Genomic DNA, 26,817 nt, shown 5'->3' on the forward strand with positions numbered 1-26,817 from the left:
TGGGAAAAGGTGTGGATGCTTTTCCACAGCTGCAGTGAAAGACGCTGTTGATTTCAGCATCACACAGTGGGTGTGTTCCCTGTTCCAAGTGCAGGGGTTGTTTCTCTTCTCTCCCAGCTACTCAGCTCTTAGAGTTTGCACATGCATCAGCCAGTCCTCTTCAATCCACGTTTTTGTTATGGGATTTGAAAGAGAAGGGACTTTAATTGCAGTGTTTTATGGGCTTTTGATCCGTAATGAGATTTTTGGGGAGGATCAGCTCATGTACCCGTTTTGCCTCTCCATCATTGCAGGCTTAGCTTTGTGAACAAGATAATAGGCACTTGGGTCAGGATTTCCTTAAACTCCTTCTTTTCTTCTGGTGTTCATTCCTCTGTTCTTTTCTACCCTAGATTGTGTTTGGGCTTATGGGATTTTAGTCCCAACACTCAAACAGGGTGGCTTAAAACCTGTAACTGTCTCTGAGTATAGATGCAGTATGCTTAGATTTGTCCTTTTTTTTTTTCTTCCTATCTCTAATGGCCTCAGCAGAGTGTTAGTTTTAAACCAAGCTCCAGAGTTTTCTAGATGACAGCATTTTTTTTGTGGCATCCTGACCTCCTCTACATGTTGTCATCCAGAACCTGGATTGGTTGTGCAAATTAAAATGTCTCATAATGCATCTTTCCACTCTTATCTCCCTATTCACATGGGTGTTAAATGTGTGGGTAACTTTGACTGAAGCTTTAATACCAATGATTTCCAATCTCATGGGAAGGAGCAGTGACTGAAAAATTATCTTTACTGGTGGTTTCTGAATGTGCTCATTAACCCCAGGTAGTCACCACAGTGATGATTTTGGTGTTAGAGGTGTAATAGTGCTTTTCCAGTCTTCAGTCCACTGCAGAATCAAGTGACACTCCAAATAGTCTTAATATAAAAATATGCACAATTTATTTTTCTGTGTTGAAGAATTAGGGAAACTAAACACAGAGAAATAAATAGTGCATATTTTTATGTGCCTAGGAAATTCTTCTCTGTTTTACTAATTAGGGAAAGCAGACACTTCTCTGTATTTCCCAAAATAATGCTGTTTCCCTTTTTACCACTGAACATGCAATCATGATATGTAGTAGAACCAGTCCACTGTTACTCACAATAGCCTGCAATTGCATTTATACCTGAGCATTTTTGATGCTTAAAACAATGGTAATTCCTCATCCCATCCACGCATTCTTTACATCTTTTGCTAAATTGGCACACGACAGTCGTTGCAGAATTATGTGTCCCCATAGTTTTTTACTGTTAACAGAGCAACCAACCCTTCATAGATTAATCTTCATGAATCTTCTGATTTTCCAGGTTAATGTTACTCATCCTCACCCACTCCCATCCTCCCATCCCATCATACCAGAGCATGGGATTTCTATGTAACACTCTGTTGGGGTTTTTTCCTTCAGCACATGGAAACATGGATTCCTGAGAATGAGCCTTGCAAGATCTGCACATGTCTTGATAGCAAGAGGATAAACTGTACGGTCCGACCCTGCCCGACTGTCCAATGTAAATTCAATATTATTCAATATTATTAATTAATATTATTCAAATTTAGCTCTGTGACTGGACTTGAATTGACGCTCTGGTTCCTGGCTTCCTAGTTTTTGTTCAAACTTGTTTTATGGATGTTTTCTCCAGCTGTCCAGTGTGGTCCATGTGAAGTCGCTCGCCTGCGCAGGGGCCCTGGCCAGTGCTGTCCTGAGTACGAGTGTGGTAGGTTCTTGTACACTTTTGGAATCTTCTTGGTCTGTACTTTTTCCAGATATTTCTAAGGTATACAGTCCCTTTAAAAAAAATAAAATTATTCAGTGCTTCACTTTTGATACCACTGAATTGTTGTACAATCATCCATGTGGAAAACCAAACAGCTCCTAAGAATATGAGTCTCCATTCACTTCCAACTTTGTATCTCTTTCTGTAGTAGATGAGGAAGCGAATGGAGCAATTTTTTTGTCTAAATGACATTAGAATAGTTTTTTCTCAAGCATTTATTTTTGCATCATCTATATTTGCCCATTAAATATAACATTAGAACCTTAATCCGCATAACCAGAGCTTGAACACTTCTCTGAGCTATTTTGAAAACAAACTCTGACCTGCTGAACTTTAATATACTTCATATTTTAAGACAGCAATTGAGTGTGAGTTTAATGGGGATGTGCATGTGTGTGTGTGTGTTTTCTCAGGGACTAAGTAGACATGGTTTTAACCACTCTCTAAAATTCTGCTCTTAGTTTGTGACCTGGTTTCCTGTGATTTGCCTCCTGCCCCTGTCTGTGAGTTTGGCCTGCAGCTTGCCCTAACTAACCCTGGAGAATGCAGACCAAATTACACGTGTGGTAAGATAATTTTTCCTAGCAGGGAGTGACTCTGGAGCACTGCATTTGAGCAACACTGACGACTTCCTTTAGGCATTATTTTTCCCCCCTCTGAAAGGTTTAATTTTGGTGTTTAAAGGTTTAATTATTAAAAATTTAATTTTAATAATGGATGTGTAACGATTTCCCAGACTTGGCAGAAGCATATTGCTGGCACTTGGAGTACACTTTCAAATTAAGGACAAGAGAAACACTTTACTCTTGGGCATGTGTTCTCTGACCCTGGTGCTTATTTTATAAATCTTCTTGTTTGTTAATGGCACAAGAATTTTTTTGGCAGGGCAGAAACTTTTTTGAGTTCCCAAACCAGAGCCTTTTATATCTGTGTTACTCCTCAGGCTTTAAACATGTTTATAACAGTTTGAGATCCTGATTAATGCCTTGCTGCCAGTGAACTGTTCTGTTCACTGGCAGCACTCTGAAAATTTATGAGCTTGACATGGTGCCCACCTTTTCCTGCCAGCCTGCAACAGGGAAATGTGCAGCTCCACCTCAAGCCTTTCCTGCCCATCACACCGGATGCTGACTGTTGTCAAGACCGAGTGCTGTGACAAATATGAGTGTACCTGCAGCTGTAGGAACTCCACAGTGAGCTGCCCTCTGGGGTATCTCTCCCAGTCTCTCACCAATGACTGTGGCTGTGTGTCAACCACCTGCATTCCAGACCGGGTAAGGGAAGTGAAATGTCTTTTCCACATGGAGTGGCAGTACCAGAGCAAGCAGGCAGACAGCTAGATATGAAGAAACCCCCAATGAGACTGCTGGAAAATGATGCCAGGGCATTTTTAATTTACAAGTGCCTGAAAGAAACACACTATTACTTCATACTGTTGCTTTTATTACAGTAATTTATTTTGACATAGCCAGTCGATTTTTGTAACTTTGAGATAATATTAAAAACCATTTGAAACTTAAAGGTTACTCAAACATCAGGAATTTCTGAGGTGATTTTTGTTTTCAGGTAACACATACACATACTTTGGGACCACTACCATTACTATATATTCTTCCAATACCATACTAAATTTGTTGACATATTTGGTACACCTTAGATCTAAACTTCCTTGGGCTCATTGATTACCTTTGTCTCCGTCTGAGAAGGGGTTGTGTTTTTTAAGAACTATATCACCACTTTTAAGTTTTTGCCAAAATATTATTCTGCAAAAGCTTCACCGGGGTATATTTTTCTTGTTTTGCCAACCTTTTATTAAGTTGTTATATTATGTTAACCTTTAATATAAAGTTGCTTAGGGAAGATGTTGCAGGGCAATGTAATTTTTTCATTAAACCTGAACATAGGGTTACCTTATCTTGCAGAACAGGACATCTACCTTTTATTGTCCATTTCTAAGTAGTTCATGACCTTTCATAATTCATTTTATGTCTCTGAGACTTACTTGCTCTAGCTATAAAAATAAATGTTCTCTCTTTAATACCAAGCTGTAATTTTATTAATAGGAAGTTCAATATAAGGGATGGCTCTGCTTTTTGGGGGTAGCTGTGGTGGCCAGATGATACAAGAGGATGAAAGCTTTTAGCTCCAGATGGTTTAGCTGGAAGAAATTTTGTCTTCAAGGCTCCTTCTAGAGGACTTACTGTTTATTATCCCTAAATATTGTCACATTATACTTACAGGGAAACTGAGACCCTGGGCAACTCCATTGACTGCAGATAAAACTCTCCAATTTATTTTCTGTAAAACAGTAGCTTTATTTGTACTTATTTTTGTTTCCTCAACAGGCTGACCACAATTTTAAGAACTGTAGCATTTCTAAGGGATTAAAAATACTCCATAGAATTTATGATTGATTTCACACCTTAAAATGCAGCCCTTTTGAACCAACAGTGTACCCTGACAGTAGCAGTGTGCTCTTTTATGTATGAACTATTGCATTTAATAGGTGTGTGTGCACAACAATATAGTCTATCCTGTTGGGACAACCTGGGAAGATGGATGCAGGGAATGCTCTTGCAGCAGTCTGAGGGATGATGTTACAGGACTTCAGATGACAGAGTGTCATGACAAAGAATGTGACACGTTCTGCTCTCAGGTAAGTAACACATAAACCAATGCATTACCCAGCAGAGCCCTGGTGGGGACCTGCAATGATCCCTTTTAAGCCTCCTTGTTTAGAAAGTAACCAGAGAAAATTAGAAAAATAGGTGTTGTAGCAATGGATTATCCTGGGAGCAGAACCTAAGAGCATGAGTCTGGGCATTATTGACTTCATTTTAGGGTAATTGTTTTAGGATTGCATCCTGCTGCCAAGAAAATCAGTGACAAATTTATTTTATGTTTTGATAGAAGAAAAACTGTATCCTGAAGTGTATGTCACTTAACCACTTGCACAATAAGTGTTCATGATGTCTGAAGTTCAATTGCAGATGTCTGTTCTAGCTCAAGTTCACTTTCTGAAGTTCCCATTTCAGCTCTGTCTATTGCTAAGCTCTGCCTATTGTAGCAGCAATAACACTTCATGCTGGGACCTTTATTGTGCTTAGACATCTGCTAAATCCTATAAAACCCTGTGGTTTCCTTTTGGAAGCCTGCAAAGGAAGTGTGAGCCACTTTGTTATATTGACTTAGATGGTCAAACAGGAATAGACAGATAATTGGTACAAAGAGTTGGTAGAGAAATGTGATTTAAGCCAGATATTAGGAAAAGGTTCTTCTCCAAGAGGCTGGTTGGGCACTGACACCGTCCCCAGGGAATGGTCATGGCCCAAAGCCTGGAAGAGCTCAAGAAGTGTTGGGACATGGTGGGCTTGTTGGGGTGTCCTGTGCAGGGCCAGGAGCAGGACTCGATGATCCTGTTGGATCTTAAAGACTGCATCATTCTCTAGGACCAACCAAAAACCCCTAATCCATTAGGAAAAAACCAGCAAAGCAAGTGCAGAGTTTGATGAGTAAGTTTGAGGATGCCAAATGCAGGAAAAACCATGAGAATAGATGTGGCAGATTTACCTGTTGCAATACAATCCCTTCAGTTTCCTTGTGTAGAAAAGACTTTTCTATATTATGGCAATTTTAATGAAATATTAGGTCTAAAGTATCTAGCTGTGTTTCAGCTCACAGCAATAATTTATCAATAATTTTTTATTCCAATAAAATCTCATTAATGCAGAGCTACAGGTCCTTGACATTGCAGCATCAAAAAAATCTGGTTAAAAACACATAAAAAGACTTGGTGGAAACAATGCCAGTTCTTTATGGGAATTTGTCATTTCTTCAGCTCCTTTAATGGTTATCAAGGCTGTACAACCAAAATTGTTATTGATAGACTACCTGGATACCTCAGATTTTTTTCCTTTGCTTACTTCTGATTCAGTGGATATACATATCAAGGACGTCAGTGGTGCTGTCATACAGTTTGAAATGACCTTAAAATTATTTTTCAGTTCAGATTAGATGGCATTAAAAGTTTTATTGATATCAAATACTTACTTCAATCATGAATCATTACTAGGATGATATTTAGACTCTCTGCTGCTCCTGGTTATTAATTTCATTGCCAGGTGTTAAAGTTGTGCTGTATCATTTTTGACAGTGTCATCTTGCAGTTTTTTAAGTCTTGTTACACGAAAGAAAAAAAAGGAAAAGAAAAGAAAAAAACAAAAAAACCCTGACTCCATAACATGTACTAGCTCTTGGATTTTTACTTCTCTTGAGTTTGCCATGCAGAAAGTGGCATCTGATACTTCAGATGCTTCAGACATGTATTTAGCAGATAAAAGTAATGTAAAACCAAATTGCTCAACAGCACAACTTCTCTCACAAAGCTGGGTCAATGTCTGGCATCACATTTTATGATGTTATATGAAATAAACTTCCATATCAAAGACCATTGATTATCAAGGTTTGCTAATGTGCTTCAGATTGCAAATCAGGGATTGTTCATGAAGGGAGGGAGCAGTTGGGAATCCCTCAGTAATTCAGTTTGACCAAAATAAAATTATGCTTATATTTTACAGGCATTTTTCAATGAACAATATTATGTGACAGTACATCTCTCCTTGAACTCTGTGCTGAGATCAGAGTTATGTTTTACCCCTTGGACACTGCCTGGCTATTACATATAGAATATTTTATTTCTAATTAGATTAAAGCTTTTTGCTTTCTTGCACTTAGATATTTTACTGTTTCAGTATTTTGCTGCTTGCTTTTGGAGATTAATATATATTAAAAGTGAGAATTGGGATTCCTGTTGTTTCTGTGGGTCGGGTTTTTTTTGACCTATTTTGCTGGATTTATAAGATTTTTCTTTAGTAACAGAGGCCCTACTGTTAAATTTTCATGCTTCTTATTTAGTTTTCCGTAAGTAGGTGTTAGACTTTGATGAGATACATAATCTCTAGTGTTGCATAGTAGTTTCATTTTTTTATCTTTGTAGAATTTTTTTCAAATGCCTTTTGCAGGTAAACTGTTGCCTGTAACTGTGTTGGACTTGACAGTGTTGGGTTAATGGTTCAACTTGGTCTTAAAGGGTTTTTTTAATGTAAATGATTCTATAAAGAAAAGATAAAATGATCAGTCAAAACCAGTCTCTGGATTACATGTCTAAGAAACCTGCATCCTCTCTCTGCTTAAACACAGATGTCTGAGTGTGCTCAGACTGAATCATACCCTTGAATTTTCTGGAATGGGAAGGGCAGTTGCGAGTGCTGGTTAACCTCCAAGATGCCACAAGAGCAATTTTTACCTTTAATTTGCCTTTGTAAAATACTTCTATATGAAAAAGGGTTTTTAAAAAAAAATATTTAAACCCCCTCATAATTCTATCTGTCCTTTTTCAAACTCTCCTTTTCATAAAAGGTTGCTAACATTAAACATCGATCCTAAAAGAAAATGCTGGGATTGATGTTCTTGTTTGCCTCCTCTTCCTGGATAAGGAAGTTCTTTTATTTTCTTTCCTCCCCCAGGGCTACAAGTACATTGTACCAGAAGGGGAGTGCTGTGGGAGATGTCAGAAAACTGCCTGTGAGGAGCTGCACTTTTGGCCTCGGGGTGATGAAGATCCTCCTTTGCATGAGGTGAGGTGCCAGTGGGATGGACACTTTCCCTCCTCACAAAAGCCCCCTGGAGTTATTTTGTGTTCCATGGAAGGAGATGAAGATGATATCAGCTTTTTCTTCTACACATCAAGCAGCACTGAGAGACAATGTTTTGGGTATTCTTGTGACCTACGCAGTCAATTCCCATGTGCGAATCCTCCCCACCCTTGTCTGGGCCAGATATTTTGTGTGCAATCACTAATTTCAGCCATGGTAGCTTGAAAGAATGTTCATTGGGTATAATGCCTCCCCGGCTGTCAGCTATTTGTTTAAATTATCCCAGTTAATTTGTATTACAATCTGCTGCCGTCTTAAAAAAAGAATCTTGTTAAAGTGCTGTTTTGCAACCTGCCTTTTTCCTTGTTTTAGCATGAGGATTTCTTAAGGTGGATCACTATGCTTCTCTGCTTCATCAAACAAGCCTTTGGAAGGCCTATTTTTGTGTCCCACTGTCTCTCACTGACTTTTTTTTTGTCCTACCACATTAATAATTATACTCTGCAGTCTTTTCCTTGCTATGTCCTCTTGTAACTCTTCTGTCATTAGTGAAGAATTAAGCATTTAACCCCCTAGAAGAAAGCATTTCCAAACTTTCTGAGCAAAGATGTTTGACTGCAGTTGGGGATCTAATCTTGAGTTTTGCTGTTCCTAAAGTGTTTTCAGAGTTGTATCAGTGAAGGAATTAAACTAAAAAGCAGTAAGAGTTTCTCCCAGCACTGAACTGTGGCAGCATCTTCCTCCTGGCTGCTGTTCCCTGTCTGTTGCCACAAACAGCACTTGAAGTTCCTGCTTCGTCTGGTCTGTGGGTGATGATAATAAGAGATCTATCAACAGGATCTCGTCTTTTCTACATTTGCAAGTTTCAGGGCCAGAGCCTGTTGCTAAAGCCTCCTTTGGGCTTAGCAGAGCAGATTTGCAGCAGATTGCAGCAAAAAAAGGGGCTGCTCAGCTGCAGTGCAGTGCAGTGCAGCCGGTCACCGGGGAATAAAAGCAGATTTAACTCCAGTTAGGAGTGCTTTTCCTTCTTCACATGTTATTTGACCTGTCCCTTTTGAAGGATACTTCTCTAATTCTTATTCTCTACAAACTCAGCATACTTTATAAACTGATTGTCACAGAAAGGGTTTGTGGAGACCTGTTGAGTGACACTGTTCCTGATGTAGTAAATGTGCATTTGGCAAGCCAGCATCTGTCTGGGGTGGCCTTCCCACTGTCCAGGGGCACAAATATCCCTCTATCCGAGGGCTGATTGTGTTTAATCCACTCTCAACTTCCACCTCAGGTTGGAACGGAGTGGCGATCCCCCTGGAACCACTGCATTGTCAACGAGTGTGTCCGGGTGAACAATGAGGTTTTTGTGCAGCAGAAGAATGTTTCTTGCTCCCAAATGGATGTGCCTGACTGTCCAGAGGGAACTGAGCTGCGTTGTGACGAAGTGATCGACTGTTGTCCTTCCTGCAGATGTGGTAATGTTTGGGGCATGCCAAATGGGATCACTCCACCATGAATTCTTTCATGGGGTGACTATCTGGTTCTCAACAACAATTTTAAAAGTCTGTGTTCTGGAAGCATAGCCCCACTTTGAAGGGCTCCTGTGTAATTCAGACACTGAGTACAGAAGCACCTGCTGCTGCATCCAAAGCCCTGTGGACAAAAGGGGAGGAGGAGATTCTGCCTTCCAGTGCCTGAAGGGAGCCCACAGGAAAGATGGAGAGAGACTATTGACAAGGGCCTGGAGTGACACGACAAGGGGGAATGGCTTCACACTGACAGAGAGCAAGTTTAGCTTGGATATTAGGAAGAAATTCTTCCCCGTGAGAGTGGTGAGGCCCTGACACAGGTTGCCAGAGAAGTTGTGGCTGCCCCATCCCTGGAAGTGTCCAAGGCCAGGTTGGATGGGGCTCTGAGCAACCTGGGCTAGTGGAAGGTGTCCCTGCTCATGGCAGAGGGTTGGGACTGGATGATCTTTAAGGTCCTTTCCAAGCCAAGCCTATGATTCTGTAACTCCTAACATAGTCTTGACTCAAAAGTCTAAAGCTAAACGTTTGGTTAATTGGCCTCAATCTGGGAAGACTCACAGTGGTGTTTAGTTGACACGCATGTGTGCAACCACAGGGTGAGGAGGGAACAGTAGGAGGAGGAAAGGATATATGCTCTCTAAGTTACAGAAAATTGGAGTTAATCTTCTGAAAGTGTGAGGCTTGAACTGGAGGGGAAAGTTTATTATGTTCTGCCATGTACTTGTTCAAAAAGAGCTCAGCCAGAGATAATTTTATGTAGCATCAAGTATAGCTCTGACAAGTTGTTGCCTGTGTGTAATGTAAGAGGGCTCAGTTATGCCTCTTTACAGTGAAACTGCATACAAATTTCTTCAAGCTGGAACTGTACTGAGTCAAAAGAGCATAGCTGTGGTTGATTAAATCTTGGAATTGTCATTATAATGGTAATGCTAAGAGGAATACTTTTTTCTTTTTCAGTGCCCCTGAATGGTTGTCCATTGAATGGCACTGTTATTGGGGTAAGACACAAATTCCTTTTACCTTTTGAGATGGCTAGATATTTAAATATATGAATGAGCTTTTGAAAGACACACACTTGTCAGAATAGTCACACACAGAATACAGGGCAGCTTTTTTTTCCAGATAGAATCTCTGCAAGGAAGACCTTGGAGTAAAAGCAGTGCCAGGGGGTCAGTATGTCTATGTCCAGCTCCTGACTCTGCCAGGGTCTTCCTATATGACAATGAGCATCTCTGCAAAATGGAGATAGCAAAGTTTCTTATCTTGAAGGATGCTTGAAAAGAGTGCTTAAAAACTGTGATAATCTGCATTTTGTAGTGGTTTGCAGACTACCAAACACACAGGAAACTCTCTACGAGGGTTAATCTCCCTAGCGATCCTTGCCCACTTTGGGGAAGCAAAACCTTCCCATATTCTGCTTAGAGGATAAGGCATATTAAAGCAAGGATGGAGACTTCCTCCACCTGTGTGGAAGGAGAGGTATCCCTCCTTGGCTATTAGCAAGAACAGGAAAGCTTCCTGTTCTTGAGCTTCCTCCCTGTTTGACCTCTTTTCTCTTTCAAGATCCCTGCTGATATGCTCTGTGAGGAAATTTTTTCTCCACTGCGTATTTAATAGATAGATTAAGACATGTTTAACCCAGCCTGTGGTAGTGGGAATGATGTTAAGCATCTGATCTCATTTATGCCGAATTTATCTTTGGAAAGCTCTGTCAATTGTCCATTGTTTCCCTAAATCCATATTCTGGCAGCACCTCTGGTGTCAAAGAGCTCTAAATATTCTCACCATCCCCCAGGGAAACAGGTTCTCTTTAGTCATTTAACCTAACTTTAACCTACTCATTCCTGCTTTGTCAACACGTGCCTTCGTTTTTCATTTATTTAAAAGTAAATGTACTCAACATTTATATTTGTATTTTAGTGGTGTGGCAGAGAGAACCTTTCTCTATCTATTTCTTGTGGTTTGGATTTTTTTTTGTATAGTCCAAAGGCATAAGTTTATAAGTTTTTTAGAGCTAAAGCGATGTCATTAAACATCCATCATTCTGTGTAGAGACGACTTCCCTGTAGAATTAAATCAAAGGAAAAATTCTTGTTTTTCTTGTCAGAAAAGAAAAGCTTTCTTATCAGAACACTGGTTTTAAAAGTGATAAATTCTGGAATAATCTACTTTCTCTTTGATCCCTCTACTTCTTTCCTCTTTTGTATGTTGTCAGAACTAGTTGGCATCCTATAAAGACAATATTAGTAGGGAATGTCAAGCAGGACAGTAATTAGCAGCTCTTGCCACTTTCTCTTATACAGGATTATATATTCCATATATGTATATATTGCAAACCAAAGCTGTTTCCACTTGTGTGCTGTTCTGCCATGACCAACTAATTTTTTTCTCCTCCAAAAAAATGTTCACCTGATCTGTCAAGTAAAGTACTTTTTCTTTCTTCAAGCATTTGAAAATATTTACAAATAATTTAAAATTAAACATAAGGAAATTTTGAAACAAAATGTCATATTGAAACCAAAATGAGAAGTGTCTGTTTTTTGAAAACTTCAAAATAAAATGTCTCAGCTTCTGCAATATTGAAAAAACAATCCTAAAATTTCTTAAACTAGCTTCATTTAATGACTTACTGTAAGTTAATTAGCTGCCTGTCTGAAATATTTTGAGCACCTGGTGTCACCACAGCTTTGTTTTGTACTATTCTCTGCTTCGGTGACTGGTTCCAGAGTCCTGGTCAGGAAGGAAGATGTGGTGTCCACAGAAGTTTATACTTCCTGGATTTCAAACCTTTTATGTTGGGTCCTTTAAGAATAAGCTTCAAGTTTCATTTTATGTCAAGGGAAAACTTTCTTTCATTAACTCCTTCCCTGAATAGTTCCAAGTTTTGAGATTTTACTGCATTTCTGGTGATTGACTAGTCGTATCCTTAATCCCTTCACATTTTTATCATGTATTTGGTTATCAATATGATATTCCAGTAATTTGGTGTACTGCATCTACTCTGCTGTTCTTAACAATGCTGTGGGTTTTAACTGCAAGTTTCCAAGCAGGTGGCTGTATTTACCAAAAGGATTATCTGTATCTCTCATCTGTTTTCTCAGGTTTTTACTGACTGGCATTTTTGAAGGTGATCTGAGCAGATTTGAGCTTTATGCAGGTTATTTTGGTGTTGACATTTCGTTCCAAGGTAGCCAAGAAAGCACATGATAGGTGTGTTATATAAAGGGAAAAATCTGTATCAATCTATTATTTTGTTCAGTTCTGTCATGCTAAGCAAATTTGGGATCAGGGCTAGATCTTCCCCCAAAAGCTCCAGGCACTTGTGTGTGAAGATTTAATTTCAACTCATGTCTAGTAAATCCCTATGTTACTGCCTCTCAGAGTGATAATCATGTGAGTTCAGATTTATCTATTTTGTGTTTAATTGGAATGTTAGAACTATTAGAAGAATCCATGAGGATATCAGTGACATCAGTTGTGGCTTTGTAGACCTTTTCTTTGTGATGTTGTAGCCTAGAGCCACTGAGGCATTCTCTGATAAAGAATGTCATGCGGTTTGCACTAGAACTGTCACTCTGGTGTCTGACTGCTTTCCAGTGTTGAGATCAAACAAGAAATATGAATTTTCATAAGATATTTGCTCTCCATCTGTTGTGGTGTAACCCCAGCCAGCAGCCACTCACTCCCTCCCCACCAGCAGGATCGAGGAGAGAATGGGAAGGGTAAAAGTGAGAAAACTTCTGGGTTGGGATAAAGAGGGTAAAAGTAAAAGCTGTGCAAGCCAAGCAAATAAAGGAATTAATTCACTACTTGCCATGGTTGGGCAGGTGTTCAGCCTTCCCAGACAAGCAGAATGGTGCTCCTTCTTTTCCCCATTGTATATTCTGATCATGATGCCATAAGGTCTGGTATATCCCTTTGGTCAGCTGGGGTCACCTGTCCTGGCTGTGTCTCCTCCCAACCTCTGAGGCACCCCCAGTCTCCTCTGCAGTCTGGCAGTAGGAAAAGCAGAAAAGGCTTTGGCTCTGTGCAATCCCTGCTCAGCAATAACAGCATTCTGTATTATCAACCCTGTGTGCAGCACAAATCCAAACCACAGCCCCATTCCAGCCACTGGGAAGGAAATTGTACCCCAGGCAAAATCATCATGCCCTCCCTCTCCAGGAGCAAAATTTTGAGTGTATCCCCATACCTGCCTCCGTTGAGGTTTTTTAACCCTCCAGATTAATGATAGTCACTACAAAAGGTTAAACCTGGAAAGCTGAGGAATCCCATGTTCAGGTCTCAAGCTAAGCTGTTAAAAGACAGGAATCTCCCCCTTGGTATTTCCTCTTTAATCATGTTTTATGTAGAGGATCTTTTTTCTAGACCTCAGGAGAGAGTCATTGTTGTTACTGGTTATAGAGACCTGAGCACCTCTGTTGTCCTGGGGCACAGAATAAGAATGTAGTTAAAATTCTGTGCTCAGAACATTTCTACTTCACAGTAGAAACTACCTATAAATGCATTGCTTTTACACTGTTACTCTGGCCAGCTTCTTGTTTTTTGATCCACTTGTTTCCTGAGCATTTAACAATTCAAAATGGAATCTGAGGATATGCACAGTACCAAGTGAAATCAATGGTGGCATTCCACTAATATCTGAAGCACAATTCAAACCTTTCATAATCTAGCAAAATTGTCTATTTACCTTATTTATTTTCCTTCTTTATTAGTTTTTAGAAGTTTGTGCAAATCTTGAGTAGGCTACTCCCACTTTGTCCTTTCAACCTTTGTGGTTTGTTATTTTGAGGTTGAAATGAAGGCCTTTGCACCTGGGAGGAAGAAAGAGTTTGTCTTAGGATTCCTTTCAGTGTAGGGTAACCAATTACTGACTCCAGATACTTTTGTTTCTTAATGGTTTGGCATTTTTGCTCTGCATTTTAAATGTCATTTTTGCTTCCTTTGAAAAGGTGATGGGATCCAGAAAACAAGGTGCTGGGCAAGAGCTCAGGGCATTTGAATCATGTTCAGCCTGATTTGCTTGTAACTATGGACAAAGTAGAGTTCTTCAATCACTAATTTTGCTTTTTAAAATTTTGTATTTTCTTAATTTTAAGCTTTTAGTCCTTTAGAGATTCCATGCAGAATTGTTACAAAAACAATATAATTTCTGCCCATAATCTGTGGGTTGTGATGGCTCTAGAATAAAAACTTGTTGCAAAATAAATTCATTGCACTCAAAAAACTCTTGGCAACCATGTAGACAGAGTAAAAAAAAATCTTCCTCATAACTTTCAAGAATCCCTTTCTTGCTTGCTAGATATTTAAGCAACAAAGAAATGCCAATGACATTTCTCAGATTAAGGACTTCTAAAGGGCTTCCTTGAAAAATAGCCTCATGCTGCTTGTTCTGGAATTAGAGATGAAAAATATCAAGGTCTCTGGAAACTTGGCGGCATGGGTTTCTTGTTTCTCTAGCAAAGAACTACAGTACAAGATTTAATGAAAGAGATTTAACCTGAAATCACTTGTTTGTCTGGATTTTGCTGGTGAGATGGTCACTGACAAACTGATTCTGATGTTTCAGCACGGGAGGCGCCTGATGGTGGATCAGTGCACAACGTGTGAGTGCTTCCAGTCAGCACCTCGTAAATACACCCTGAGGTGCACCAAACTCAACTGCCAGGCCTGTCCAGTGGTGAGTGGGAGCAGCCTGAGGGGTTCTGGTAGGAATGTGTCTGATGAGAGTTATGTTCTTCACTGTACACACCACTTTATGCCTGGTACAGCTCTGGGGCCTTTGGCCTTTCTTCAGGTTCTTCTGAGAAGTCTTGCTCTGTGTTCTTTCCATGAAGTAGATGATATGCATCAAATCTGATCTAAATCCTCAGGGTAGCAAAGATAACTTTAGATGGTACTCAGCTCCACAGGCACATTTTATTGTTTATTTTAGATTACTTACCCTTAGGGCAATATAAGGTTTGGCAAATCATTTGCAAGATGAACTGCTGAGTCCTCTTTCCTACAGTGTTACCTGTCCCTCCAGGGACTGGCAGCTCAGGCAGATCTCCATGCTTCAGGCCTTTCCTATGACAATTTTCCAAATTGTCTAAAAGCTGGGCTCAGTAGCATTTGTTTGGTTCCCAGCCCTTTCCTTTGGTGATTTGAAGTGATGGTCCCCATCAGTTACCACTGGTTTTTGAAGTCTTTGCTGCTGCTTTGGTGCCCTCACCTGCAAGGAATGACTTTGGCTGAGAAAGCTAGAGAGATATATCTTCCATTTTTGCTCTACTGACCAACAGTGTGACAGGATTGCCTGATTAGCTCTGCTCAGTTCTGTAGTTTTTTCTCTTAGCACCAATACCTCGAGTAGAAGGAGATCTAAGTGAGGTGCAGAGGCTGGTTTGATTGCCCTGTGTCCAAGGAGCACAGACCAGAAGCTAAGTTTCACAGAAAAAAACCCCAAAACTTATATGCCTCTTCCTCTTCTTCATCCTTTCCCTGGATAGTGGATGGAGCACAATGGCCCCAACCAAACCCAGTGTGTGTGCAAGTGGTGGCCCTGGCACCCAAAATCCACATCTCTAACATGATCATGTGGGATTTCTGGCTGATGTCCAGAAGGGGCATACACTGATAGGGTCCTTGGAACAGAGACGGGCAGAGTTTTTGATGAGTCCAATCTCCCATCCTGAAGTAGAACTGGAAAGGACTGGAAATGTAGTTAAGTTTCTGTAGAGACAATCTCTACCAATAAAAAAATAGAGCAAGACTGCAGACTCAAATTATTTCCTGCAACTCTTTTTCTTGAAGAATTGTCAACAGTGTCCCAGCAGGCCTGTTGTGAGTAGAAAAATGATGATATGACTTCCAAATGATGTCCAGGGACAGGTCAGTGGTTAGGGCAACACAAGGCCAGCCAGTTTTATGTGGAGAATGCAGCTCAGATAATTCATAAGTGTTCCACTTGCCCATTAGGCCATCAAACTGGCTTTGATCCCTTTTATTTGGTGGTATGCATATAGCCTCTGACAAAGAGGACAATCTGGAATACCGTTTGTGGTTCTAGACCCTAATATCACCCCTTCTGTAAGGTTTGATTATAGACATAGGCTTTTGAAGGGAAAACAAATGGCCAAGCTCAGTGCTGAGCATCTTTCTCAAAATATAACCTGGCAGATCCATGAAAGAAAACCCAAACAGATACACCAGATTGAATTTGTGGCCAGAGACATGTGTGCATGTGTATGTTCTCACACAAAGATACACGAGCATCCATTCTCGCTGCTTAATGCAAGGATCCAGCTGTAGAAATTAATGGTAGAGGAATCAATATAATACATGATAAAAAAAAAGGTTGGGGGGGGAACATTCCTCTCCTGCTTCTTTCACCACCCACACATTACTTAACCAGCTCCTTTTCCCCATGTAACATGAAAGTACAGACTAGACAGAAAACCCTGAAGAAAGGGCCATTTTCAGTTGGGCTTATTAAGGACTGTGAACTTGAACTATGAAAGCTACACAAGGGAAGTTGCAGGTCTAGGAGTATATATCCCTTCCTAGCCATTGTAATGAATTTGTGGAGCTTGAGGGGAAAAAAAATCAAATAAGATACAGAATGTCTTCATCTCCCTAAAGGCCAGTGGGATTCACACAATTCACAGGATCTTTCCTGTCTCAAAGTCTTTGACTTCATGGTATACCTAGATTAAAAGCAATTCCTTGCTAATGGATAAAATTTAAGAGTACAAATGGGTTAAGAGTACCAATTCTCTCAGGAACACCTGCTTTCTCCTGGATGCTGAAGTTGTGTAAGGAAAAGCACTGGCAATTGAAGTGCAGCCAACTCCAGCATATTCTGCTCAGGAGGGTCATTTTTTGGGTCATTTTATGACCTGCTTTAGGTACTTATATTTTTGCTAGTAGGGAAAGTTCGCCTAAGTAACAATGAACTATGTTTTCCCCCAATGATTTAATAGTAACTCTCCCTCCCCAAATTCTCTTCAATAAAAACCATATGGATAACATGCATGCCTTAACTGAACCAGAAAGTGTTTATTTTTTTAAAAATGTTCATCTCATCATAAGCAGCTGTTGGTTATCTGGAGCAGCTGGGGACGTTACTGTGGGACACTCCGTGTGTTAGCTCAGTTGCTTTCTGCTTGGTTTGATTTTCTTCCTTATCATTATTCATTCTATACCTTTCTGCCTCTCCACTTAGTGCTGCTCATTCTCCCATGCTCTTTTTCCTGCCACTGATTTTCCCTTCAGTGCTGTTTGTGGGGCTCCATTATTCCCCTTTTCTTTCTTGCTCTCCTTTTTCCTTATTCTGCCCTTTCCCTGCCTAATGCTTACTGGATACTTTGCCCTTTTCTCTACAGTTTCAGCACTTCCAACTGCTTTTCCATGTTGCACTCATATAGAATCCATTGGTTTTACTTAGAAGCATTTTCCTGGCTGTCATTTTGTCCTCTGAATCTTATTTTTTTTAAAAAAAGCTTCTTAAAATGAATACAGGATGCATGCTTAAAACAAAATAAATCCAGAAAAATGTCCTTCACCTTCTAGAACTACAGAAGGCAGGAAATCCCTGGCTCTTGCTGTGGAAAATGTGTGCCAACTTCATGTAGCATCAGGCTGAGAGATGGAAGGGTTCAATATCTTCAGGTAGGTTTTAAGCACTCTTTATTTTATTTATGAGTAAATGTAAATGTATCATCAAATATAAATCAAATGTATCATCATGTTTTTGATTAGGTAACGTGGTATTACCAGTTTTTTTTGTATCTTAGAATAATTTATCAAGGAAGTTAATTTGTTCGTAAATAAAAAATGGGTGACTTCTTACCCCAGTGCAAAATCCTAGAGGGGCATTCTAGATTCAGAAATGTTACCACAGAACTTCAACTGGAATATGACCTCAAACAGAGGAAATGAAAACCCTCATTTAAGATGTGAAATAGTTAAATTAAGAATGTGTTTTTGAGAAACTTCTCCAGCATAGAATGATAGAATGGATTGGATTGGAAGGGACCTCAAAGATAATCTTGTCTCAATGCCCTACCATGGGCAGGGACACCTTCCAGTAGAGCAGGTTGCCCAGAGACACATCCAACCTGGCAGTGCAGGATATGTTCTTAAACAGGAGTGGATATTTTTCTGGTTAAACCCCATCCTCTGTCACCAGAGACAGGATCTAAAGTTTTCTTTTATTCCATTCATATGAAAAATCTTAAATGGGGAGAGTATGGGAAGAGCCATGAAGCTGAGGATGGGTCTGGAGCATCAGGAGCAGCTGAGAGGAGCTCAGCCTTGAGAAAAGGAGGCTCGGGGGGACTTTCTGGCTCTGCACAACTCCCTGACAGCCAGGGGGGGTCAGGCTCCACTCTCAGGGTCAGGCTCCACTCTCAGGGAACAAGGGACAGAACAAGAGGAAACAGCCTCAAGTTGCACCAGGGGAGGTTTAGATTGGATTTTTTTTCCACTGGAAGGATTGTCCAGTTTTGGCACAACCTGCCCAGGGCAGTCGTTGAGTCACCAGCCCTGGAGGGATTTTAAAAATGTGTGGATGTGGATCTTAGAGATGTGGTTTTCTGGTGGACTTGGTTGGCAGTGGGAGGTTAACAGCTGGACTTGCTCTTAAGGGTTTATTTCAAACTAAATGATTTGGTGGGGGGATGGGGGTATGGTAGTATATATGTTTTCTAAAGAAGTTCCCAACTCTTCCAGAAGGTAAATAATTGTATCTATATCTCTTTGAAAGACAGATCATAGGCCAGACCCCCAGATCTCTCACTTAGAGAAGGCTTTTTCCTAAGTTAATGGAAATTTCTTCCCTGTTAAGAGCTGAAAAAGTCAGGTTTTCGCAGTCTGGGCAGAGCTATGATCAATATGGCCATGGAATTAAACAGAATAAAACAAGTTTGTGGATAGGCAAAGATTTCTATGTTTTATAACTGTCACCACCATGGTACTTTAATTGAGACATGAGCAAAGTAATATCCTGAAAATTTCCTGTCTCTGTTGTTTCTGTGTAAAGCTAACAGCCCTTCAATATTTCCAGGCAAACGCATCCCTTCAGGATGGCTGTGACAGTCACTCCTGCAGAGTAAATGAGAGAGGGGAATTTATCTGGGAAAGGAGAATCACTGGCTGTCCTCCATTTGATGCCAAAAGATGCTTGGCTGAAGGAGTAAGTAGTGAAACAGGTCCTCTTCCCAGATTTCCTAATGGACTCTGCCATGTTTCTGGTACCTTCTGTGTGCTGGGCTGGGAAACCCCAACTCTCTCTCAACACCTTGGCTAAACTGAATTTGAACTTTGAAATTCAGAAAGATGTAGGTTTTCTCTGTTTGAAAATATAAGCTGTTTTTTTTGTGGGACTGTGTTGACTGCTGACCCTAATTCTATTATGAATATGAAGCTGAATATTTGAAGTATCAAACATTTGCAAGTGGTTCTTCTAACAATGTTCTCAGTTTGGGATCCAGAGCAAAACTGTGTGGACAATGACACAAACTGAGAAATATGCATATGAAATGCTATGGTATTTTTTCTCTGCCATTATATGATGTTAGGGAAAGGAATTTTCACACTGCCGTAGAAAGATCAAACTTCCACAACTGCAGTTGTGTAGCAGGATAAAAAGCCCTGCACAAAGTACTCATCCATCTTTCTTGTGATTTGAGGTTAATTAGACACGGAGGAGCAGAGTGAGGTGTGAGTGTAGCACATGGGGCCCTGTTTTTGCTTATCTGTCAGGTTTTACACATCTTACAGGTGTTTATATCCACCTGCTCCAATTTTCTTGGGCATGGCAGGAAGCAGGGAACCTTTAGTAAAGCTTGTGGTCAAACCAGTCTGCTCATACACATGAAACAAATGGAGAATTTACGTAGAATGTGGGAAAAATAAAACTTCTACAGGGCATTTCTCACTTGTGTAATTGTAATACATGGTTTTGTTGTATAAACAAAGATTTAGAAAAGAATGCTGCATTACATTATGGGCTTTGGGTTATTATCATATTTAAGTGATGTTAATGGAAAATCAGTGAAAAATAGTTTACTTTTTAAACAACTTCTCAAACTGCATTTATTCTTCTCTGATCCGCCACAAACAGAACTATTTCAGCTATAAAATTAGTGATTTTCATCTTGTTGCAGATCAGAATTTTAGGGTTATTAATTAACAAAGTCTCCAAACTTTTGCATGTAAGCTCAGGGGTTGAGTGCAACAATGGCATCACCCTGCAGTGTAAATATTTCTCCATTTTGCCTTTTACTATAGTTTTTCAATAATTTCCACTATACATATATTTCTGAGAATTTATTCTGGATGATAGCAATGAAACAAAACATAAAGTTTTATGGCTTTTAAAATTTACTTGACAGATGTGATATTTCTTAAACAGAATGAAAGCTGAATACTACTGGTTGTATCCTTCTGGTTTTCAGGAATTTATTTGTATTTAATGTCTTTATTTTAGAAAGCTCCTAATAGCAGGTGAGAGCAATATTTTCAGGTGTTGAATGTGCTAATAAGTCAATTACTTCCAGTTAGCGACCAGCAAATATCATCACAAGTTCAAAATCTTAAAGTTGATAAAGAGAAAATTATAAATGTAGATTTATGATTTAGTATAATATAGAAATTCAGTTTGGTTTTTTTTTTGCCTAATATCCTGCTTTATACATCTTCTTCCAGCAGATCCGAAGTGTATAACTTACGTCAACATCTGAGTTTTCTTTTTTTTTATAATTTTAGGGCAGAATAGCAAAAATGGGCAACACTTGCTGTGACACGTGTAAGTAAATAATCCAGAAATCTTGTATGGAAAAGACAGAGTGTGTAAGTACCTACATTTTCCATAATATGCAGGGTAATGAACCAGATCTTAGCAATGTGGTTATAATAAACCATCAAAGAAGCCCACCCTCTGACATGCTGCTGTCTGTCATGTTTTGTCATCTAGAACACGTGTTTTGACAGTATTCCCAAGTGCTTAGAATGAAATAGATACTCTCCATATTTCATGCAGATGTTAATTATGAATGTTTTATTTTATTGTTCATCTGGTGATAACAGGAATAGTCCTGCACAGACAGCCTGTCAAGTCACATAACCTGATACTGCTGAATATGTGAGGAAAACACTTCATGAATAAAAGATCAACTTTAAATTAATTAATCAAAAAAGCCCAACCCTGGTGGCAGTAATGTTTTTTGATAACATATTAACCAAAAATAGTGGGGGAAATGCATTCCTATGGAACAGCCTGACTGAGAGTTTGCAGCCTTTACCTGTCTGGATAATCACTGAGCTCTGGCTTGAGAGATAGAAGTCAGAAAGCTATTGAGAGACTGTCATCAAATGGATCAAAGAGGTAATTTGGTTAAAGGAGCTTTAATCTACCAGGCTACAAGTAAGGAATACTCAAAATTATTTATTAACAAAAACAGATTTTGAGATTTAAAAGACAGGGTGGTGGGTAGCTAGTGCCAATCACTGTAATTTAGGAGAAACTAGTTCCAAATGAGCAGAGATCAATGCATAGATTTATTTAACAGAATCATTTAAAAGCAATACCTCCCTGCAGCTGCAAAGGCAAGCTGATCTAAGTGAAGTGCTGCCTGCCTAAAACCTCCCATATTGAATAGACCTTCAGATCCTTATTCCAAATGATGTTTTGCCTGGATGTAGCTCAGTTCTCAGTTTCTCATGGACATAGATTACATTATTTTCCAGCGTCTTGAGAGAGTCTCTCTTTCAGATGTCTCTGTGCCATAAAGAATTGGGCAAAGAACTCGTTTCCTGAAGTCCAGGCTGATGCCTTTGGCTCAGCAGATTCCAACAAGTCCTTGGGCAAAGGAGCTGGTTGAGGAGTCAATTTCCCTTCCTATGTTATGCCTTCACAACTGGACTTTTTTTAGCGTGTCTGAGGGCATTGTTCCAGCTTTTAGGTTTGTGGAAGCACACAAGTGAACAGCTCCTATTTTCTCATGAGATTTTTATTTTCCCACTTAACAAAGAAGTTGCGTCTCTTTTCTCTGTTGATCTCAGTCTCACATGTCTTGTTAAGTTACAAGCACTAGCTTTGCAGAGGAGGCACAGTCAACAAAAAAAGTAAATAACAGAGGTAAAGTAACTAGAAAACAAATTGATAAGTCAGGATCAAAAACAGAATGGATCTGTGTGAGGCTGATGACTTCTTTTTTTTTGTGCTTTTCAAGTGTGTGAGCACAACTTATCCAACTTTCAGGTGGACAATTTTCATAATGGAGTGATGAAATCATTAAAAGAGAAAGGGCAGTTCAGCCCTGGAACCAGACATGAGCTGTATTTTTTTTTAATGAAATTTAAGGTTTTAGCAAGGCACAGAGTCAATTGGGAACCAACATGCTGACGGAAATTTGTGTTTGCTGGTAGGAAGATGGATACCTTTCTCTTCCCTTTGCGTATGTACTTAGTTGTGCAGTTGCCCTGCTGAATTCCTTAAACTTTCTGAAGTGTTCTGGGGTAGTACTAAAAAATCAGTCCAATATTCTGTTAAACAGAAATTTCTTTGGTTAGTTAGAAATGGGTATGAGTAAGCATCTGTCTTCACAGCGACATAAAACTACAGTAACATTACACAGAGCTGCTGTTGTCTATGCACAAAATACCCACTGAAAAAAGCATTGACTCCTTCACAAGTCTTTAGATGCAGGACCAAAACATGCAAGTGTTCAGGAGAAAATGTTCTGGCTTAGTTTATATTTGAGCATATTAATGATGAGGTTCTCTTTGAAAGGGGGGGGGGAACAGAGTCCCTGTTGGTTACTGGAGTTAACCAGTAACCAACCAGTAACCAGTAACCAATTAGGAGAATCATTTAAGACCAGGAGAGAGGCTGGTGTTCGATGGCCAAGGTGACTTTAGAACAAAGCAGTCAATTGAAAATAAACATGAGGAAAACCCTTCTCTAGTGGAATTTTAGGGCTGTAGTGTGAAATAGTCACACAGCTCTGCATGAATTACTCTGAGACACACCCAGTTAGAGATTTTACCAGGAAGAACATTTCACTGACAACAATTTCAGGAGTAAAGGGATATAAGTTATAACAAGCAATTGCCAGAAGTGTCAAACACTTTTTATATTTTTCTTTTTTTTTTCTTTTTTTTTTTTTTACTTGGTAGGTGTGGAGGTGGAATGCCATCCAGTAAGTACCAGACTGCAGTATGGGAATATCAATGGATGTGTGGCTGAAAAGGAGGTGCCCATTTCTCATTGTGAGGTAAATAACAAAAATCAACCCCCTTTTTCTTTCCCTAAATGAAACCATTTCTTCCACCATGGTTTCACTTCAGTAAGTGGAGCATCAGTTTCTCATTGATTGGCTTAGTGTTAACCTCACTGGCACTTATTTCCTGAAGTAATTTGCTGATGCTGAATTTTCCCTAGTCAAACCAGCATGAAAAATGGCACATGTTAGACACAAAGGCTTTGTTCATCCCACTCTCTTGCTTCCGTCAGAAATTAATGACTCTGAAGTAGCTCTGTTAGGACTTTCTACTTAAAAAGAGGAATATTTATCTTCACATTTGTGAAGCTTGTTTTCAGTTCTGAGTATGTAGTTAAGCACTGAGCCTCTAGGTTGATTAGGGGAATTTAAATAAGTATTTAGATAAATGGCATTTTAAAAGACCTTTAAACCCAAGTGCCAAGATTTGACTTGTATGCCTTAAAACCTCCGGGATTCCTCAGTTAGCCTTGGCACCAAGCTCTTGTGTTCTACATGTCTTGTATCCTCCATAATCAGATTAAAAGTTTAATTTCTAGCCCATCACTGCTTACACCTTATATGGCAACTTCCTTTTAAGACAGGAGCATAACTTCCCTTCTGGGTGTTCCCATCTCTGCTTTTTCCAAGATAACGAAGCCCCATACAAGGATTTTAATCACCCTTGTATGCAATCCAAGTTATGGCATAACTAATAATTCTTAACCTCTTGTCCTGTCTACAAAGTAAATGGTCCTTAGCCATAAAGTCATGAGTATTGATTTTTCTCCTGCAGAAGTCCAGATTTTACATTGGGAATAAACAATATTAAGTACATTTTTTCTAAAGTCGTCCCTGATAATGGTAAGATATTTTAATTTAATTAGACTGGGAAATAAGAGCACAAAGCCACCAAAGGAAATGGACTCTGAGAGAGTGTTATGTGAGGCTACTTATTTTGACATCATGAAGGCTTATAGCTACAGGCACTGACAGCTTGGTCTAATTTAGTTAAGTGGCCAGACAAGCAGAACAAGAAATAATAGCACCAGCAGGACAACAGTGGGTGTGTGGGTTGCAGCATTTGGGCTAAAGCACTTTCTGAATGCATGATAACCACATTTACTCAGAAGCCAACACCATAGCTCTGGACATTCCCTATAAGATTTTAAATTCCGGGCTCTTTTGTGTGTGTGAGCAGTTTCTTCACCTCTCCTTTGCTCTGATTATGCTCATAAGAAGTTACTCTTTGTGCAGCACCCTGCATTCTGGACCCAGGCACCTGTTTCTGAGTTCATGTTTTCAGCAGAGCATGGAAGCCAGACAAAGTCACCCATGGATATTTTGAAGGAAGGAACCAGGATTCTGAGTATCATGAGGTTCTGTTCAAACTTCAGCTCTCTTCTTTTTCCATTTAGGGCAAGTGCAGAAGCACCACCAGGTACTCTGCTCATACAGGACAGTGGGAAGACCACTGCAGCTGCTGTACAGCCACTCAGACCACCACGGTGACGATCCCACTGCACTGTCCCAACGGGACCATGGTGCAACTCTACATCCCCTCCGCCTCGCTGTGCGAATGCCATGCTCGCACATGCACACCATGAATATTGCCCAGAAGCCCAGCTGCTTATCTGAAGTTTTATGATGGAGGAACTTCACAATGCAAGCCTAATATTCTCTGTACACTGCCTTATCCATTTGAATCCTGAAAAATTGTATAGACACAGCAAACAATAAAGCTTACCAGCACAACAGATCACGGTCTGATTCATCTTGGGTGGACTGTAGGAAAGAGATTATCTTCATTTCACTGTGGAAATTAATTCACATTATTGATGAAAATCCCAAAAGGACAACCACAAATAAATCATGCTCAGAAGCAGTTGCTTACACTTAAAGAATATTTCCCAAATCATTTGGTGTTGTCTGTAGAGACATTACACTTTCATTCCCCACTTCAGTCCTTAGTGACACACAGTGGACTTAAAATTTTTTGCTCTTTTTCCTCCCATTCTTTTCAGGGAGTACAGTAATTATGGGATAAGACTTCAAGAGTAAGAATAGGATGTTCATAGTACACACACAATACTGGTTGTGGCTCAGACAACCAAATATCTTTCTGCAATGCATATACATGTTTCTCCTGAAGCTGAATGAAAAGAAACTGTGTGTTGAGGACAGACTGTGTAAATTCTGCACATCCTCAAGACATGCGTACAGGTTTAAGGACAGCTCTTACTTCAGCCCTTGCCCAGACCAACTCGAGGAGAAAGCTCCGTGGCTATCTCACCTATTTCCAGGTGCCTGGACTTCACCTGTTGCATTTGTTCCAAAAGTTGGAATTAATTTAGATGCAGAATTTGCAGTGGCAGGTGTAATTTAGTTATTGCTGCCAGGTATATATTTACAAGGATTTAAATTTTACTTTGTCTAGTTGAGCCATGGAACACAAAAGATCTTCCAGAGTGTTGTTGGTCCTGGAGGAATCTTGTGTCAGTGAAGCAATTTCACTGGGAAGTACTAATTTCTCAAAAATATGAGAGAGGGAGGACTGTTATTGCCATGTGTGTTTTTGAAAGACAAGAATTATTTAAGCTTCTTGTTTAACTAACAATTTTAAAATAATGAATGGCACTTTGACATGATTAAATGGGTCAAAGCATCTCCCGAACTGCAAGGAAAGCTCCCTTTGGGAGCAAACAAAAACTCCTGTGCTTTCAACTAAAAAGGTAAGTTGTATTTATTTTTAGAGGAACCAGGCAGATCCCTGCTGCTTCTCTCTCGCCAGTCAGTTGTGGATTCAACACACCCTGAATTGTGAGCCCTTTTTGTTTTTAATATTCTTTCAAGACAACCTTTATTGCTGCACAGTGGTAGAAGTGCAGGCCTTCCATGCATCTGTGTCTTCTGCTATAGTCCACAGTAATACCAGAGAGAGAAACCGGGTTTTAATTGGCACCAGCCCCACTTGCTGGAGTAGATTTGTCACCAATTTACCTCAACCCTTACACCAGTTCCTTCCTCTAGCTGCCTCTAGATATTAAGCTCCCTGACAGATGCATTTGGATCACCCAGGTAGTCAACAGTTCATCTGAAGCTGAAGATCAGCAATTCCTGGAATAGCAACCTGCAACATCAGAGAGGAGCAAGAGAGAAGGGAGTAAAAGGCAAATGTCATCCTCTTCCACTTACCATGGCTGGGATGTCCCTTTGTTTCAGCCTGTGCCCTCACCCAGACTGACCCTTCTTAGCTCATGAAAGCTGACAGGATTGCAGCCTAAGGTTTCATGGCTGCAGACAGGTCTTCTAATTAGATAATTAACTGTCTGAGTCAGTACAATGCAGCCCATGAGAAGAGCACTTACTGGCTTTACTTACAGCCAGAATTTCTGGGGACTTTGGTGTGGTCTACATATTGTTACTCAGACCTGTGTATTCCAACCCCCCGTCATGAGCAAGACCAGAAGAACCTTCTTTGAAAATCCTTTTGTAGAAACAAACTGGCAAGGAAGAAAAAGCAGAAGGGAATGTTATACCATCTTCTTTAACAGGCTGAGGAGGTAAATACATTTCTAACTTTTA

The 26,817-nt window shown here is 39.8% G+C and overlaps 1 protein-coding gene across 1 annotated transcript in view; it reads left to right on the plus strand.

Annotated features, from left to right (window-relative positions):
• Positions 1-24,989, plus strand: part of VWF (von Willebrand factor) — a 117,370-nt gene extending 92,381 nt beyond the window's left edge. The window contains exons 39-52 of the mRNA XM_066568403.1: positions 1,440-1,542; positions 1,675-1,749; positions 2,271-2,375; positions 2,878-3,083; positions 4,316-4,465; positions 7,335-7,445; positions 8,749-8,932; positions 9,944-9,984; positions 14,556-14,666; positions 17,540-17,638; positions 19,035-19,163; positions 20,738-20,777; positions 23,150-23,247; positions 24,651-24,989. Coding sequence (XP_066424500.1) covers positions 1,440-1,542; positions 1,675-1,749; positions 2,271-2,375; positions 2,878-3,083; positions 4,316-4,465; positions 7,335-7,445; positions 8,749-8,932; positions 9,944-9,984; positions 14,556-14,666; positions 17,540-17,638; positions 19,035-19,163; positions 20,738-20,777; positions 23,150-23,247; positions 24,651-24,839 — 1,641 coding nt within the window. The 3' untranslated portion in view covers positions 24,840-24,989. The remainder of the gene's footprint in view (positions 1-1,439; positions 1,543-1,674; positions 1,750-2,270; positions 2,376-2,877; positions 3,084-4,315; positions 4,466-7,334; positions 7,446-8,748; positions 8,933-9,943; positions 9,985-14,555; positions 14,667-17,539; positions 17,639-19,034; positions 19,164-20,737; positions 20,778-23,149; positions 23,248-24,650) is intronic.
• Positions 24,990-26,817: the final 1,828 nt, after the last annotated feature.

The sequence above is a fragment of the Molothrus aeneus genome, chromosome 32, assembly GCF_037042795.1.
Source record: "Molothrus aeneus isolate 106 chromosome 32, BPBGC_Maene_1.0, whole genome shotgun sequence".
NCBI lineage: Eukaryota > Metazoa > Chordata > Aves > Passeriformes > Icteridae > Molothrus > Molothrus aeneus.